Source organism: Xyrauchen texanus, chromosome 15 (genome assembly GCF_025860055.1).
Source record: "Xyrauchen texanus isolate HMW12.3.18 chromosome 15, RBS_HiC_50CHRs, whole genome shotgun sequence".
Lineage (NCBI taxonomy): Eukaryota > Metazoa > Chordata > Actinopteri > Cypriniformes > Catostomidae > Xyrauchen > Xyrauchen texanus.
In genome coordinates, this window is record NC_068290.1 from 27,619,624 (window position 1) to 27,637,476 (window position 17,853).

At 41.4% G+C, this 17,853-nt stretch overlaps 1 protein-coding gene across 4 annotated transcripts in view; it reads left to right on the forward strand.

Annotated features, from left to right (window-relative positions):
* LOC127656031 (collagen alpha-1(XIV) chain-like) overlaps positions 1-17,853 on the forward strand; it is a 197,028-nt gene that overhangs the window by 135,190 nt on the left and 43,985 nt on the right. For all 4 annotated transcript variants that reach the window (XM_052144161.1, XM_052144159.1, XM_052144160.1 and 1 more), the window contains 3 exons: positions 537-675; positions 2,065-2,207; positions 2,401-2,510. In XM_052144161.1, the coding sequence (XP_052000121.1) occupies positions 537-675; positions 2,065-2,207; positions 2,401-2,510 (392 nt within the window). The remainder of the gene's footprint in view (positions 1-536; positions 676-2,064; positions 2,208-2,400; positions 2,511-17,853) is intronic.

Consider the following 17,853-nt stretch of genomic DNA (forward strand, 5'->3'; position numbering starts at 1 on the left):
AAGTGTGTAAATGTTGGTGGGTCTGTAATACAAGCCTTAAAATGTACCGTTTTTCAAATAATGTGTTAGAGTAAAAGTGTTTTGATATAATAACATAGCAGGGTGTGAATAATAGTGTGAAAAATAAGTGTTTATATAATCAGCCATAGTACCAATGATTTGTGGAAAGCTAATAAAACACTCAGTTGTTGTAGCGCCTCTAGTGTTAATCTAGTGCAGCAAAATGTAGAAAGTGGCAGGTAAAACTCAGTTTTGTAATGTAGTAAGAGTAATGTTCATTATATGAGACTAGGTGGGTAAAACGTCGATACATGCAGTTGTGACCTTAATTAATTATTTGAACTTAATGAAACCTTTGACACCATCAAAAACAACTTATGTAACTAAAGTAAAAAAGTCATAGTCATAATAAGCAATATTTTTTAACTTGAATAAAGCCAGTCAATTTAGATGTTACCACATTAAAACAATTTTAATCACCTGACAAAACATTTTAACAGTGTAGATTAGTTTCATTAATATGCTGTCCCTTGCAGGCTTCCGAATGATGGAGATGTTTGGTTTGGTTGAGAAGCGCTACAGCAGTGTGCAAGGTGTCTCAATGGAGCCTGGAACCTTCAACAGCTTCCCCTGTTACAGGCTGCACAAGGATGCACTCATCTCCCAGCCTACCAGGTGTGTTTTTTGTGCACTGTATATGTAAGAAAGTTCACCACCACAATCAATTGAAAAGATCTGAAATGAGAACAATTTGCAAAAGCTGTAACATGTCACCTGTCAAATCAGAAGCATAATATAGTTCAAATGTAATCAAATCTAGAAGAAGTGGTTTTAGTGAGCAGGAACAGATTAAAGTAAAGAGCTATCAGGCTTCTGTGCCTGCTCCCCTAAGCAGTGACCCTCTGCCTCCTCCCTAGCATGTGATAATATTTAGATTAGTCTTCACCTTCCTGTGCTCGGGGGGAATGTTGTTATTACAGAAAAGAGTTTCAACATGAGGGTCTCCTTTCCTGTAAATCTCACAAACCATAGCCTCACATTAAATTGGACTCAGAGGGCTAGAAATTACTGTATTACTGCAATGCTGTTATTATGATATCTCAGTGGTGATTATGAGCAAGGCCAATGACTCAAAGGGCAATGGCAGCATTCTGGATACAGTTCACATTTATCCATTAGTGGTATGTGATAGAAACAAAATTTTTCTGCATCAAGAATTCAATCTACAAAGGGGTTCTTGGCCTGAAAAAGGCTGAAGACTTAAAAAATGTATTTAATTATTAAATTAAATTAATTATTTTAATCATTCTCTAAAAAAGTTTGGGCACCCAAATGAATACTTGAGCATCCAAACAATAAAAAATGACCTAGCAGATTTTTGGAATATACACTTACTGAGCACTTTATTAGGAAGACCTGTACACCTACTTACTCATGTGATTATCTAATCAGCCAATCGTGTGGCAGCAGTGCAATGCAGAAAATAATTCAGATACGGGTCAGGAGCTTAAGTTAATGTTCACAACAACTATAAAAAAAAATTATCTAAGTGATTTCGTCCGTGGTATGATGGTTGGTGCCAGGTGGTTAGGTATTTCTGTAACTGTTGATCTCCTGAGATTTTCACTCAGAACAGTCCCTAGAGTTTACTCAGAATGGTGCCAAAAACAAAAATCATCCAGTGAGTGGCAGTTCTGCAGATGTCTTGTTGATGAAAGAGGTCAATGGAGAATTGCCAGACTGTTTCAAGCTAACAGAAAAGCTGTAACTGAAATAACCACTCTGTAAACTTTTTGTGAGCAGACTAGCATCTCAGTATGCACAACTTGTCGAAATTTGAGGCGGATGGGCTACAACAGCAGAAAACTATGCCGGGCACTTTATTAGGACCATAGTGTAAAGTGCTCAGTGAGTGTAGTATTTTGGACCTAGGAAAAGATACAAAATAAAGTTTTTCAAGATATTTTGTATGAACATTTGGTCTTTAAGATATAAAAAGCACAACTCTAGATAGTCTTCTTTGGTAAGTCCCAAAAATATTTATATATGTATTCATGTTCATAGGTATCTACATCCTGAAGGCCTTCCATCTGACTACACGATAACAGTGATCTTCCGCATACTGCCTGAAACTCCTCAGGAGCCTTTTGCATTGTGGGAAATACTCGACAAAAACAATAAGCCACTGGTTGGCATTCTCCTGGATAGTAAGAATGACACTTTATATGTCCCCATGCAGTTCCAGCATACCTAATATATATATATTTTTTAGATAATCTACTGTAGTATATTATTTAACTTGGTGATTTCGGTTTTTGTAACAAATAGATGTTTTTAAAAAAAGATTTTGCTCAAAAGTTGTAATATCTAACTTGATTCTGTTTTGCTTTCTACCTTCAGATGGAGGTAAAACATTAACCTTCTTCAATCATGACTACAAGGGAGATTTTCAAACTGTGGCTTTCGAAGGATCCGAAATTAAGAAAATGTTCTATGGCAGTTTCCATAAGGTCAGTCTTTCCACCTACCGTAAAAATGTGATTACAGAAACTATACACTCATTCATGTTGTAGACTTATGGAAAAGTCACAATATTCTGGATTTGGGAAGCACTTGAGGTACAGTGACTAAAGTCCATGTTAATTCATACTAAAGAACATTCAATGTGGCAGGTGACCAAATAAAGCTATATACATTAATTTTCCTTATTAAGAATACCTCATTTTATTTATAGTTGTGTCTTAACTGTCAGAACCAATAAATGCCGAAGTTTTATTGTATAAAAGTCAGAGTATGTCAGTGGAGTGGAGCAACAGCAATTTCCCCTCCCCGCATCAAGCACTCTGTAATCACTCCACTTCAGCTCCACTTAGGGTTTTCCATTTCCTACACTAAGTTCATTCCATAGCAGAAGTGGCACCCAGTTACTATAGAGGTCTTTCAGAATTAAAAAAATAAAATCTGGGTACAAGATGTTTGTGACGAGGCGGAGGGCAGGGCCGGCCCTTGACTGCGCACGCCCAGCCCCCCTAATCAGCCGAGGAGAGGGATAATTGCATCGGAATGCGGCAGTTCGAGAGAGAGCCACATGCAGCTGCCAAGTGTGTTTACACTTGTGTCTTTTTGTTTAAATTAAATATTACTTTGAGTGTTCAGCCGGTTCCCACCTCCTCTTTTCCCAACCTTAACCATGTTATATTGGTGCCGAAGCCCGGGAAGGAGGAGGGATGTGCTGTCGTGGAGTCCTCGCCACTGGCATCCACCCAAGGAGCAGCCGGGGGACGGAGGAGTTGCTGCCGGCCACCTGGAGGTGGAGGAACGGCCGCTGTCCATGAGGGGAGGAGGGCTCGCTGCCGGCCGCCTGGAATGGTGGAGCCACTGCCAGGGGTGGAGGAGTTCCCTACCTGCCGCCAAAACGTGGAGGGGTGTTCCATCCACCAGGGGTCGGAGGACTGGCTCTGGTTCGCTTGGGGAGGAGAGGCTGCCATCCGCCAGAGGGTGGAGGAGGGATTGAGGCCCAGGCGATGGCGTGTCTGGGAACCGGCGAGCAAGTTTCTCTCTCTCTCTCTCTCTCTCTCTCTCTCTCACACACACTGTCACTCTGCCTTGCCCTTTCCCTTTCCTCTATTTTTTGTTTTGTTTTCCCCTCCCCTCGTCACCCTCCCCAGCCCTAGAGAAGCGGGGAAAAGGTGGGGCCAAGAAAGGTGTGTGTGTGGGGGGGGGGGTGTCATGCCAGGCGTTCCCCAGCCTGAGGCAAAGGAGGGAGGAGTGTGATGAGGAGGAGGGTGGGGCCAGGCCGTGACTACGCATACCCGTCTCCCAGTCGGGCTAATCAGCCGAGGACAGGGATAAGTGCAGCGGAATGCAGCAGTTCGAGAGAGAGAGAGAGAGAGAGAGAGAGAGAGAGAGACACAGAGAGAGAGAGAGAGCCACACGCAGCTGCCATGTGTGCGTTTATGTTTTGTGTCTTTTTGTTTAAGTTCTTATTAAAATATTACTTTGACTCTTCAGCCGGTTCCTGCCTCCTTCTTTCCCCATTTGAACCTTGTTACAATGTTTTAAGTGAATGTTTGCATCATGTTTGGACAATTTCAGTACAGTTGTGGTAGCAACAAATTAGTGTGATGATAAGATTGTTCAAAATTTTTAATAGACTAGACTGAGAGAAGCGAGTGACCTTTTGATTTTATTTCCAAATGTGAAAGGAAACTTTTAAATTGTTAAATGTTTGGCTGACCCCACACTGACATTCACTGGTCACATTTGTCCGTAATTAATATTCACAAAATATTAGTATCTTTTATATTTTCTTTTCGTTAATAGAGCACTACATTCTGGTGGCGGAAATAAAAATCTCAAAAATGTTTCCATAGACAAATTGATTTTCAACAATAAATTTAAAACTTTAAAGACAGACCTACCATGAGCTCCGAGGTTGTTCATCGATGGTATATGCTTCTATTGAAGCCATCAGTTTTGCAACTTTGCATTTTTGTCAGATTTTCAAATACTTCTTTGCCTCAAAACAACGTTTGTGATGTTGTGATTTACCTTGGAGCTGTTTGCTTTGGTTCATCGCTTACAAATCTTTTATGAAGGATTTTATGAAAAGTCTATGGAAAAAGTTAATGGGGAAAATACTTCCGGAACCCAGACAGATGAAAAAGTGATCCACTAGCGAATTTTATTAATTATTTTACTCTTGGCTGCCTGGTCTGAAGTTATGACAGTATGGAAATAGCTTATGATAGTGCCATCCTGTTCATTTTATGTATTCCTTCTTCACATCCATGCTTGTGAAGAGTACTCTATCACTCTTCCCCCCTCCAGTAGTTTTGAGAGTCTGTCTGATGTATTCCAAGGCTCAGTTTGTTGTTTGCTGTCTGGTTATAATTCCCATTTCCTGCTTGGTGCGTTCTACCTTTGTATATATGACAAGCCATCTGCAGCCTTTGATGCAGTGACGTGTGTGTGTGTGTGTGTGTGTGTGTGTGTGTGTGTGTTTATGTTTATGAGTAAGTATTCTCCTGACATCGCTTACGATGTCTTTGTACAGTAATCCCTCATGCCAGAGCTCATCAAGATTAGAGTCTGTAATATACAGATTTCTACTTCACTGTCTTGACTCCCGATTCTGAATTGGTGGGGAATGATAAGAAGGATTGAGAGACTTTCATTAAATTTTTTTAATTTGCACTGCAAATAAATAAATAAATAAACATTACATTTACACTGAAAGGCTTCATGCACAGATTTTTTTTTTACTGCCTGTTTACATTCACTTAGATCATAACCAACATGTTTTTTCATTAAATACCCACCAAGCCATGCTAGGCTGTCTGTCAGCAATATTTAGTGTTGTTAGAACTGTGAACGGCAACAAATATGCCATCATTTTACTTGCAATTCACCTTTAAATATCTATAAAATTACAAGAATACAATGAATATCAAAGAAAATTCCCTCCACGATTCACACATAAGAATTCCCATGCATGCATTCAATAAAGTTACCAGAGCTCTACCTACTGATGATTTTATAAAAGAGAATCTTGGGTTACTTAAATGTAACCCCAGTTCCCTGAAAAGCGGAATGATATGCTGCGTTGATTTGGTGCTTTGGGAACAACTTTAGGTGTGACTCAGAGAGAAGTAGAGGGTATATTGCGCTGTCTGTTGGGAGGCGAAGAGGTCCACTTCTGCTCAGTAAAATCTCAACCAGATTTGTTCCACTACCTCGGGGTGGAAGTATTTAAGGGCCAGAAATACAGCCATCAGCTCGAGACAGTTAATGTGACAATCGAGCTGACGACCCTCCCATTCACCTTGAGCTGGACGACCACTTAAGACCGCTACCCATCCCGTCAGGGAGGCATCTGTCATTAGCAACCTGCGACGGCAAGACACACCTACAATGGGACCCAAAGTAAGGAACCTGGGTCTTAACCCCATAGAAAGGGTACGTAGCACACGGCCCGTAACCCTTATCAGCCTAGGGGATTGGCCCTTGGATGAAATCCCCTGGCTTTGAGCCACAACTGAAATGGTCTCATTTGCAATGAGACCTAGTAGTTGGTGATACTGACGAACAGTGCAACCTTGGCCTAGGGGCTGGGTGGCCGATGGCCCCTCCCCCTGAGTGCGGCGAGGAAGGAATTGCCGAAGGCTTCTTCATGGCTTTTTGCCTCCTGGATCCTGGTGATAACTACATTCATAGCATCACCAAATAAGCCAGAAGGCGAAACCGGGGCATCGAGAGGGAAAACCGGGGCATCGACCGTGGTGTCCGCACTCAGGTCACTCAACAGATCAGACTGGTATGCCTTTAACACTCCCATAGTGTGCAGGGCAGCACCAGCCTGACCTGCTGCCTGTTAAGCCTTCCCCACAAGTGTGGAGGTGGTCCTGCACGGCTTTGTGGGGAGAGTGGGTCTCTTTAGTGATGATGCCGAGCAAGGCGAGAGATAACCTGCAAATGTCTCTTCTACCGGCGGCATCACTGAATACCCCCGTGCCTCGGCACACATGATAGTCGAATATGTCGAAGCCGAGGACACGAAGACACAGGAAGTATAAGGTTTCCTCCATGAAAGAGAGAGCTCGTCATGGAGGTCATAAAAGAAAGGAAGGGACTGATATAACGTTTCTTCTTTTTCTTTTTTCTTTTTTCTTTTTGGCCACCAGACAGAAATCTCTCTTCTAGTTTGGAGCATTTGTGGGTCTCTTGTTCGTGTGGCAAGTCTAACTCTAGTCTGGCCACAGCCCGAGTAACAACCTCGAGTAATTCCTCAGCCGCTTTATTATTGTGTGTGGAATGTTCAGAGGTTCAGCGTCCCCCTCGTGAACTGAAGAGTCGCCGAAGCATGCTTTAGGCTTACGAGAAGGATCAACTGGATCTGGGGAGAGCGCGAGCGATAGTGACGGACCTGTCTCTCGCTCCTCAGCCAGATCTATGCGAGAGCCCCACGATGAAAGAGTGGGAGCTGGCTCCTGGAAGTAAGCTAGACGAAGCATTTTGACATTAAACAGATTGCATCATAAGAGCAGCATGCTCTTCCCCCAAACACACAAAACAAAACTAGTGTATGTCCATTTCAGCCATAGAGCGTACACACACTGCTTGCTTTGTTTAGTCATTCTTTTTCTTCTTTTTTTTTTTTAAAGAAAAGAGAAAGGTTTCTGTGCACTGCCTAACAATTCTAACTCCTAACAGAGGAAAGTAGAAGGTTCTGACAGTCAAGAAGCACAACACAAACAGAATGATCTGAAGACAAAAGATCTGACGATGTACCTGTGGCGCATCTATTTATAGACCTGCTACAGGTGCATCCAATGATGTCACCAGCACAGTCTATAAATTCTAGTCAATTTAATTGACTTGTTGCACACATTCACAGCTGGTCACACCTAAAGTTGATCCCAAAGCACTAAATCAGCGCAGCATCAAAGTGTTGCTTTTTGATAGGGAACCCATCTTTCTCAAAACTTTAGGTAATAACAGATTAAGGTAATTATTCTGGTAAAGCCTTGATTCCAAAAAGAAGTTTAAATGCTCCATATAGTGTACATCTATTCAGAATATTCCTGTACATGTTACGGATAAACCAAAACATGCTCGTTCTCTTACTGCTTTTCTCTTCCTGAAATACTGGAGAGGCTCTCTCATAGCTTTCGTTACACTGCATTTCACTAATTCTGCACTCGTAATTCAACCAAATAATTATCATTGATGTCCTCCACATTATGTTAAAATATGTGTGATTGTGTGCAGAAAATCAGCCTCAAGTGTATCATAAAAATTTCTTAGAGACTTATGTGGCTCTCACCCATTTATAAATTGATTTATGCTTATTTCTTTTAATGTGTGTAGCCTAATGTTTGTCTCCTTGCTGCAAAATGTTTTCTTGACGTTTCACAATTGATTTGACATCCAAATATAAATGTCTAGATGTTGGATATGTATCTGATTTAAAACTTTATTTGGAAGTGGCTTAGATTAGATGTGAACAAAATAAGATCTCATGTGTTTTTGTTTAGACATGTGCGATAATATTCGATCTGTGTCAGATTTGAGTAAAAAGTCTGATTTAGTTCCCTTGACATTGCGTCACAAAGCTGACACTATGGAAGTGTCCTTCTACACAACCTAGTTGAAACCCTTCTACAATAACGGTAATTCTAAAATGATCTATGGTGTTTAAGCCATGCCCTTTTAGGCGCGAGACTGTATGGTATAAAAGCAGGCGTGCAAATATCATTCCTCAGAATTTGCTTCCTTCAAGACAGCGATTCTCTCGTCTTAGAAGCCCTCTACATTTGTCGTCATCGAAATATGCGTGCCAGCTGACAGAATCTTCGAAAGCTTAGAAAATCCTCCGCTCCCCTGCAGTGTTCCGCCGGACATTCTACACCTTGCGTTGACACTTCTTGATTAGTTTTGATGTATTTATGCATAAATATTTTATGTATCTGTATATATATATTTTACGCGTTCACGTCTTTTTAAAGATATCGTTCTGGTAGTGTTCCTTATGCGAGGGGCACATCCCTTTGTCAGATCAGCATGAGAGCTGCATTCGATGTCTGGGCTGCGCCCATGCTGAGACAGCTCTCATGGAGACAGACTGCCCTCACTGTAAGGGCATGTGTCTCAAGTTGTTTCACTTGCAAATGTCCTCTTTCTGAGGGATGATTCAGCCTCCAACGCTCCCAAGGGATCACACAAGGAGGCAAGATGGGGCCGCAAGGACGAGCAGGATGAATTTTAGTTGGACCTTGTGCCGACACATGCCCTGCGAGCCCCTCAATATCAATGTAATGCGTGTACACCGATATACAGTAGTATGTGCGTGATGAGCTTCGGCCCTCTGCAGGAGCGCATGACCTCATCATGTTCAGCAGTTCTGATGCTGGGGATGAAGTTATGTCTCTCGCTGCATCTGGCGAGTTGTCAATGGAGTACGTCACCGCTCCTTCCCCCAGCGAGAGCGAGGAGCATTCACTCACCACTGATAAGGAGATGCTTCGTGTCCTTTCAAGGGCGGTCGAAGAGTGGTCTGCTCCAGAGGAACCGGAAAAATCTCACCTTGATGAGTGGTTCCTGCAGTCCGTACGTCGTCAAGCAACCATGTTCCGCAGAGCTGCCCCATTCTTCCTGGAAGTTCTTATCGAACTTAAAAAATCCTGGTGTGCGCCTTATTCAGCTCGCTCGCACAGTGATTCCACTCTCCTCACTAAAGTGGACCACAGGGAAGACAAAGGTTATGCTCAACTTCCCCCTGTGGAAGAGGCGGTAGCAGAACATGTCTGCATGGTGAATAGCCATGTTCATCCTTCCAAGCCATGTCGGAAAATCCTACACGGCATCGGGCCAAGCTGGTTCAGCACTCCACTCAATGGCGGTGATCCCAAGTTTTCCAAGCCAAGCTCCTCAAACAAATGGACGAGCAAAGCTACAATCCATAGACATTTAAAGAGCTCCGCACCGCTACGGATTTAGTGCTGAAGTAAGCTACTAAAGTAACTGCGCAGGCCATTGGTAAGTTAATGAGCAACCTGTTGGTTTTAGATCGTCACATCTGGCTGACCCTCACAGAAATACGTGGCACAGAAAAAGCCACTCATTTTTATGGTCTGTTGTCTCCAGCCGGCCCTATTCAGCAGCTCTGTGGATAGGTTTTCTGAGCACTTTGTCTCGACTCAGCAACACTCACAGACTATGAGACATTTAATGCTGAAACGGAGCAGTACTTCATCACAACCCGCCTGCTCCCGATCTGTCTTGGGTCAGCGCACAGCTAAAAACCCCACACCTCTGCCTCCAAAGCCTCCAAAGTTACACAAACCATTTCCCAAACGAAGGCAGCCACCTCAGCGCGAGCCCCACGCTGATGGGAAGCACCATCACCATCTCCCTGCGGGTGACATATGTCCCAGGCTGTCTGAATTACAGTGCATACCTATTGTCATGCCAAGAATGGAGACTTCATCCTCAGACTGTCCTGAGGATTTGAGAAATATTCGGCAAAGCAGACATTAATCTATTTGCCTCTGCGTAGAACGGTCACTGTCCCCTCTGATATTCCAAGTCCTAGGCTCGAGTGGATGCAATGGCTTACAAATGGCCTGCGAAACGCAAATACGTTCTTCCCCCGGTGTGCCTCCTTCACTCTGTCATATGCAAAATCAGAGCAAAATAAACTGAGCATCCTCTGTAGAGGAAGACACAGCGGAGCATAGAGGCGTAATCTCTGGTAGGGGGGTTGGGTTTTGTCGGCGGAGGGGAGGGAGGGCCAGGTGGATCGGTGGTGGGATTGGTGTCTGTGGGGGGGGTCGGTTGGTTGTACTTGCCAGCAGTAGTGGAGCGGCTCCCAGACCTTGAGAATTGTGTATATCGTCAAACACTTTTATTGACTGGTCTAAGATTTCATAAAGCTGAGATGGTATTATTATTATTATTATTATTAATACTATTGTTATTACTACTACTGCTACTACTACTGCTACTACTTATATTGTTATTATTATTATTACTACTACTGCTACTACTACTACTACTATTACTATTTGTTATTATTATTATTACTACTACTATTATTATTGTTGTTATTATTATTGTTACTATTATTACGACTACTATTATTATAACTATGATTGTTTCAAATTGTCTTGATATCACTCAATGAGTTTATATACTTATTTTTTTGTTTCTCTCTCTCCCTCCACATCACCAGAAAAATATAATTAATGATAATGATTACTAATATACCACATTAAATGTATCTATTGCTTAAACATACCACTGTACCTGTATTCACTATTATATCTATACATCTATATATTTTGTTGTTCCTATATATATATATATATATATATATATATATATATATATATATATATATATATATATATATATATGTATATATTTATGTGTGTGTGTATATACAGTATGTCATTGGTCTTTGGCATAAGCTGCTATGTCTTGTTAATTTGTGTGTTTTGTTGAATACCAAAACAAGATAAAAAAAATAACCAGGACTAGATGCAATGCAATGCAATGCAAAAGAAAAGAGAGGACAAGGAAGTGATTCTATTGGTAGCACCGAAGTGGCCCAATCAGTCCTGGTTTACATAAATTATTCTGGATGGCCCTCAATGGAAAAACTGCTTAGGAGGGATCTCCTCTCTCAAGCGCAGGGCTCAATCTCTGACAGCTGAGCTGTGGAACCTGCATGTGTGAACAGAATGCACTTCACATGCCAGAATTGTTTATGAACACCATTTTACAGGCTAGAACGCCATTTACGAGATGCCTTTACACACTGAAATGGAATGCGTTCACTAATTGTTGCTTTTCATGCGGCAAAGACACAATGAACTGCCCCATACCCGAAATTCTTAAATTGCTTCAAAAGTGATTGGACAAAGGGCTCACTCCATCAATGCTCAAAGTTTATGTGGTGACTATGTCTGCGTATCACGCACCTGAAGCCGGTACATCTGTAGGCAAACATGATTTAATCAAAGATCCTAAGGGGGAGTGAGGTGGCTAAATCCCCATCACCCGGCTCCGGTCCCAACATGGGACCTAATTTTGGTACTAAAAGCGCACGTGGGGCCCCACTTCGAGCCTCTGGACTCTGTTGATTTGCGTGTACTTTATCTTAAGACCACATTACTGCTGGCTTTGGCCTCAATAAAACAGGTCGGTGATTTGCAAGCACTGTCAGTCGACAGTTCATGTCTGGAGTTTGGTCTGGGTTTTTCAAAAGTCATTGTCAAACCCAGAAAAGGCTATGTGCCTAAAGTTTTTACCATGCCTTTCAGAGCGCAGGTGGTTCACCTTCAAGTCTTTTACCCTCTTCCATTTAATTCGGATGAGGCACAGTACTTGCATTTTTTATGCCTTGTGCGAATGCTTCACACATTCGCTGAGCGCACCTGCCAGTTCAGACTCTGACCAGCACTTTGCGTGCTATGGAGGATGCACAAAATGAATGTCCATTCCTTCACACTGGATCATTGATGCAATCACCCTGGCTTATGAGTCGCAGGGGGCGAATTGACCAGTCTGTTAAAGCACATTCAATTAGATGTTGAAATGTTTTGCAGCAGGTCGGTCTTCTCAAAACACATTCGCAAGGTTTTACAACCTAGACGTAATGTCTCTCTGTCTAGAGCGGTTTCTATTTCCTTGGCCAAGCATATACTTATGCCCCTCCTTTTATATATGTGCTCCCCATCATTTTTCACAACCGCCTGCATTCAGGCCATTGTATTTTCCCATAAAGTCACAAGCACTTGGGTGCTATAAATAAAACTTCCTTCCCGACTGGGTTCATGAAGGGGTTAATTCATACTATATGAATATCATATATATCCATTCTGAATGGTCCCCTCCTGCCTCACCATAAGGATCATTCACTTGTGGCATACTCATGATGGTCGCCATCCCGCGGGACTGTGGCATCATGTTTTCGTCTCTGGGAGAGTTATGTCGTGTAGTGCGGCGTGATGAGAATCTGTTCCCCGTAGGGTTAGCTTAGTGACACAGTGTAAAGTGAACTGAATTGTAAGGGAATGTCTCGATTATCTCGGTTACCTGAGATGAAGGGATGAGAAATTGCGTAAGCAGGCCGCTCTACAGACTCAGAGGTTTTTGAGGTGCGAGCAATACACTCTTTGTCCCTCAATCAGAAAAATCTGAGGAATTGTGTTTGTGCGCCCGCTTTTATACCATACAGTTTTGCTCCTAAAAGGGCGGGGCATAAAGCCCATAGCCAATTTTAGAATTTGGCGTTATTGTAGAAGGGTTTCAACTAGGTCATGTAGAAGGATACTCCCATAGTGTCAGCTTAGTGATGTTATTGTCTCCTTCCCTTTATCTCAGGGAACCAAGGTTACATACATAACTGAAATGTTTTTTATCTTCCTGCTGAAAAAACCTAGCAAAAAAAAACGAACAGCAAAGACCAGCCTAAGATGTCAGTTGAATGGTTTTAGAGGGGTTTTGTCACTTTTTAGCATGAACACCAGCTTGCTGAACAGCTAAAACGGTTTGGCTAGGACCAACTTAAACCAGCTAAGATCACCATACAAGGTTTGTTTAAGCTTTTTCAGCAGGATAATTTGTTTTTAAATACCCTTAAAAAAGATAAACTCACATGATAAGAAATAAGGCTTGTTTTAAGAGACAATAAGTGTTTTTATAAGTGTATTTTTTGTGTAATAGAAAACAAAAAAGTTAAAATATTTTATACAGCTTTAACTGGGTGAATATATAATTTTTAAGGATGTTTAGATAATTTCATCCTTAAAATCCTTAAAAAAAGAACTCAAAAACAAATGTACTGATTAAAGTGACAGTCACACTAAACTTTGAGCCTACAAAATCACTACGGATACTGCAACTGTAACGGTTGTGGAAGTAGGAGAAGGCAGACGAAGGTTGAGGATCCAAATGCAGTTATCTTTATTTATTAAACAAACACAAAGGAACACCCACGATGGGGAAACAAACATAAAACTAGAAAACACAGGAACTAGAAACACGGGAACACAGGCTTGGGAGGAACATCCAACCACAATCAAATAACGACTGACAGAGACTGAACAAACAGACAGGGTTTAAATACAAGAATCTGGGACAAAGGGGCCAATGAACAAACAGAACACAAACTAGATGACAATGTGATTGACAGAAACCAAAGGCAAATTAACAAGGGCAGGTGAAAACAATGAACAGTGAACACGAGGGAAAACAAGACTGTGGAGCTACAAAAGGGACAAAAGTGAAAACTAAGGAGTACAAAAGTGACAAAAATGGTAAACAAAAGGGCAACAGTGGAACAAGACAGGGTATACATAACAGCAACAATGCAAACCATGCAATTTGAAGTTTGTATTTTTCTATTGATCCACAGGTCAATCTGAGTTTACCAAACTTTGGTACGCAGTGGAAAATGTCCGCTGCATGTAAATTAATGGAAGTGAATAGAGCACAAAGTTTAGTAGTATGTCTGCACCTTAAAGGGATAGTGCACTAAACTTTTTTTTTTTATTCTGTCATCACTTACCCTCATGTTGTTACATGTTGTTCCATATGACTTTGTTTCTTCCATGAAACACAAAATGAGATGTTAGGCAGAATGTAAGTCTTAGTCACCATTTACTTCATTCCATCTTTTTTCCATACAATAAAAAGTGAATTGTGTCTTAGGCTGTCAGTACGTAAAATTATGCTGAACATCTGTTTTTGTGTTCCACGAGAGAGAAAAAGTCATACATGTTAGGATCGACATGAGGGTAAGTATTTGACGACAACACTTTTATTTTCTGGTGAAAAATTATTATTATAATTTTTTGCCAGTGTCTTTGTTTTGTTGTCACTCAATAAATAGTTTTGGAGTCAACATTTGTACTTTTCTGTGCTGCTGTAAACAAGGCAGTGCATAGAAAAAATGCAAAAGAGTGCTCAAAAGGGCAACAAACACAAACCAAGCCATGCTAATGTCTCACTGTTTGCGTTGGATTAAGTGAGCGTTCAACACGGAGACTCATATACACTCACCTAAAGGATTATGAGGAACACCTGTTCAATTTCTCATTAATGCAATTATCTAATCAACCAATCACATGGCAGTTGCTTCAATGCATTTAGGGGTGTGGTCCTGGTCAAGACAATCTCCTGAACTCCAAACTGAATGTCAGAATGGGAAAGAAAGGTGATTTAAGCAATTTTGAGCGTGGCATGGTTGTTGGTGCCAGACGGGCCGGTCTGAGTATTTCACAATCTGCTCAGTTACTGGGATTTTCACGCACAACCATTTCTAGGGTTTACAAAGAATGGTGTGAAAAGGGAAAAACATCCAGTATGAGGCAGTCCTGTGGGCGAAAATGCCTTGTTGATGCTAGAGGTCAGAGGAGAATGGGCCGACTGATTCAAGCAGATAGAAGAGCAACTTTGCCTGAAATAACCACGCGTTACAACCGAGGTATGCAGCAAAGCATTTGTGAAGCCACAACACGCACAACCTTGAGGTGGATGGGCTACAACAGCAGAAGACCCCACCGGGTACCACTCATCTCCACTACAAATAGGAAAAAGAGGCTACAATTTGCAAGAGCTCACCAAAATTGGACAGTTGAAGACTGGAAAAATGTTGCCTGGTCTGATGAGTCTCGATTTCTGTTGAGACATTCAGATGGTAGGGTCAGAATTTGGCGTAAACAGAATGAGAACATGGATCCATCATGCCTTGTTACCACTGTGCAGGCTGGTGGTGGTGGTGTAATGGTGTGGGGGATGTTTTCTTGGCACACTTTAGGCCCCTTAGTGCCAATTGGGCATCGTTTAAATGCCACGGCCTACCTGAGCATTGTTTCTGACCATGTCCATCCCTTTATGGCCACCATGTACCCATCCTCTGATGGCTACTTCCAGCAGGATAATGCACCATGTCACAAAGCTCGAATCATTTCAAATTGGTTTCTTGAACATGACAATGAGTTCACTGTACTAAAATGGCCCCCGCAGTCACCAGATCTCAACCCAATAGAGCATCTTTGGGATGTGGTGGAACGGGAGCTTCGTGCCCTGGATGTGCATCCCACAAATCTCCATCAACTGCAAGATGCTATCCAATCAATATGGGCCAACATTTCTAAAGAATGCTTTCAGCACCTTGTTGAATCAATGCCACGTAGAATTAAGGCAGTTCTGAAGGCGAAAGGGGGTCAAACACAGTATTAGTATGGTGTTCCTAATAATCCTTTAGGTGAGTGTAATCTGCTTTATAGGGTGACACCATAGTACAGAATCAGTGCGGTTTCATTTTGTAGTTGCTAATGAGATTCATATTCAAAATTCACAGCTGAATTTGATTTCTACATTGTGAGAACCCACTTTGCACGACAATCGCTGTCCACAATACCACTCTCCCTGAATAATGCACAGTTGGCATGAGAAGGAGCGCAAATGCGATCTAAGGGATCTCAAGATGTGTTTTGAGTATTAAACTATATTTAACTTGACACACTGACCTAAACATTTAATGTTTATGACGCAGGTGTAAATTGACGGGCCCTTAAACAAGCCCTCATAATAAATCTCGAACTGATTGACAAATTCACTTGTGAAAAGGCGTAGGTATAAATAGGCAACTACCGAGGTGTACAAGGCGGTTGCAATGCACCTGTGTGTTACCTTGGTTTAACGTCTCATCCGAAGGATGGTTCCTTTTTACAGTATAGAGTCATTGTCACTGGCCTTCCTAATACCTCTTTCAGTAGCAACCTCAGTTTTCCCCAGGTCTCCCATCCAGGTACTGGACAGGCTCAACCCTGCTTAGCTTTAGAGGGAAACCAGGCGAGAGTTGCAAGGTGATTTGGCTGCTGGTATGAGGGTATAAAGATCTTCAACTGTTAAAAATACATCTCAACACCTGCGTTTACTCTATTCGTGGTGGTGCACCTAGTATGATTTAGTGCAAGGATGTGCTCGGTGTGAACGGCCCCTAAATTTAGACTTGTGAAGAATGGGGGATTTCTGTGTTTTAGATAAACACTTTTATTTACCTACAGTAACTTTGCTAATCATGAAGGACACACACACACACATTGTTTATTTAAATATTTGTTTGTGTATTAAATTATTTATTTGTTTATCGTTTGGTTGGTTTATTGATTTGTTTATTAATTGATTGCATTAAAAATCCACCTGGTTCAAAAATCAGAGGGGCAAAGTGCCTGATGCTTCTGGCTGAGATAATAGAAAGTGATATTCAATATGAAAATACAGTACATATTTACTGAAATGTAGCCGCATTGCCTCACAATCTTAAACCTGCTTTTTTCTACTCTGATAGAAAAGTTTAATTTGTGAAGAGGCTCCCTTCTTAAATGTAAATGTAAATGTAATTCTTTATAATTGATGTTAATGTGAAACTTCACAATAATGAGCTTGGTCTGAGTCTGGTATCAGCCAGCCTGTCTGACAACACACACACACACACACACACATACATACACTTGCAATTGCATCCAGTCAACTGAAGAAAATTGAGTTTTAGACTCCAAATCCATTAAGAGGCGACGTGTGCCGTCTCATACTAAAATCAACTCTGACACACAAATATGAACTTTTTCTTACTCAATATTAGCTTGTTCTGTTTTAGTTTTGGCTTTGTTATTTGGAGACAAAATTATAGTTCCCTCATCTCACTGTAGTGTGGGACATGGCAGTCTGTTTAACAATAGCACACATTGTAAATCATGAGAGACACCGATGATAGACATGCTGAGGTTGATTTGGTTTTCATCGGAGTGCATTGGTGAACTTAATCTGTTCCATAACGTTCACGTTCATGTAAGTCTAAGAAAGTTTGAGACTAAAACGTTTTATAGTTAACTTAGTTTGAAGTTGTTTTGAATTTGAAAGTTTAAAATGGTATTTAAAATGGTACATAGTGATGAATAAAGGATAGTCGTTAGGGATGTACAATATGTCTGTGAACATGATTATATAGGCCAATACTAGAGTTTAACATTTTTTGTGAAGACAAAATGGCGCATGTCCGTGCTCACCGCCATTATGCTAGAGTTCTGGGTGGTTAACAGGGCATAGTTGTGTGGTTGCTAGGGTGTTCTGGGTGTTTGCTAGCTGGTCCTAGGTGGAACAAAATACACAGTATGCATACATTTGTCTTAACATCATTGATCTTCTTCTAAGTTACAGTAATGGACAAACACAATCTGTTTTAACACAAAATATTGTATTGTTTTTGTAAATCATTCAAAAGTTCACAGTGTAGGTTGGAAAAAGTATGTGAACCCCTAGGCAAATGACATCAACAAA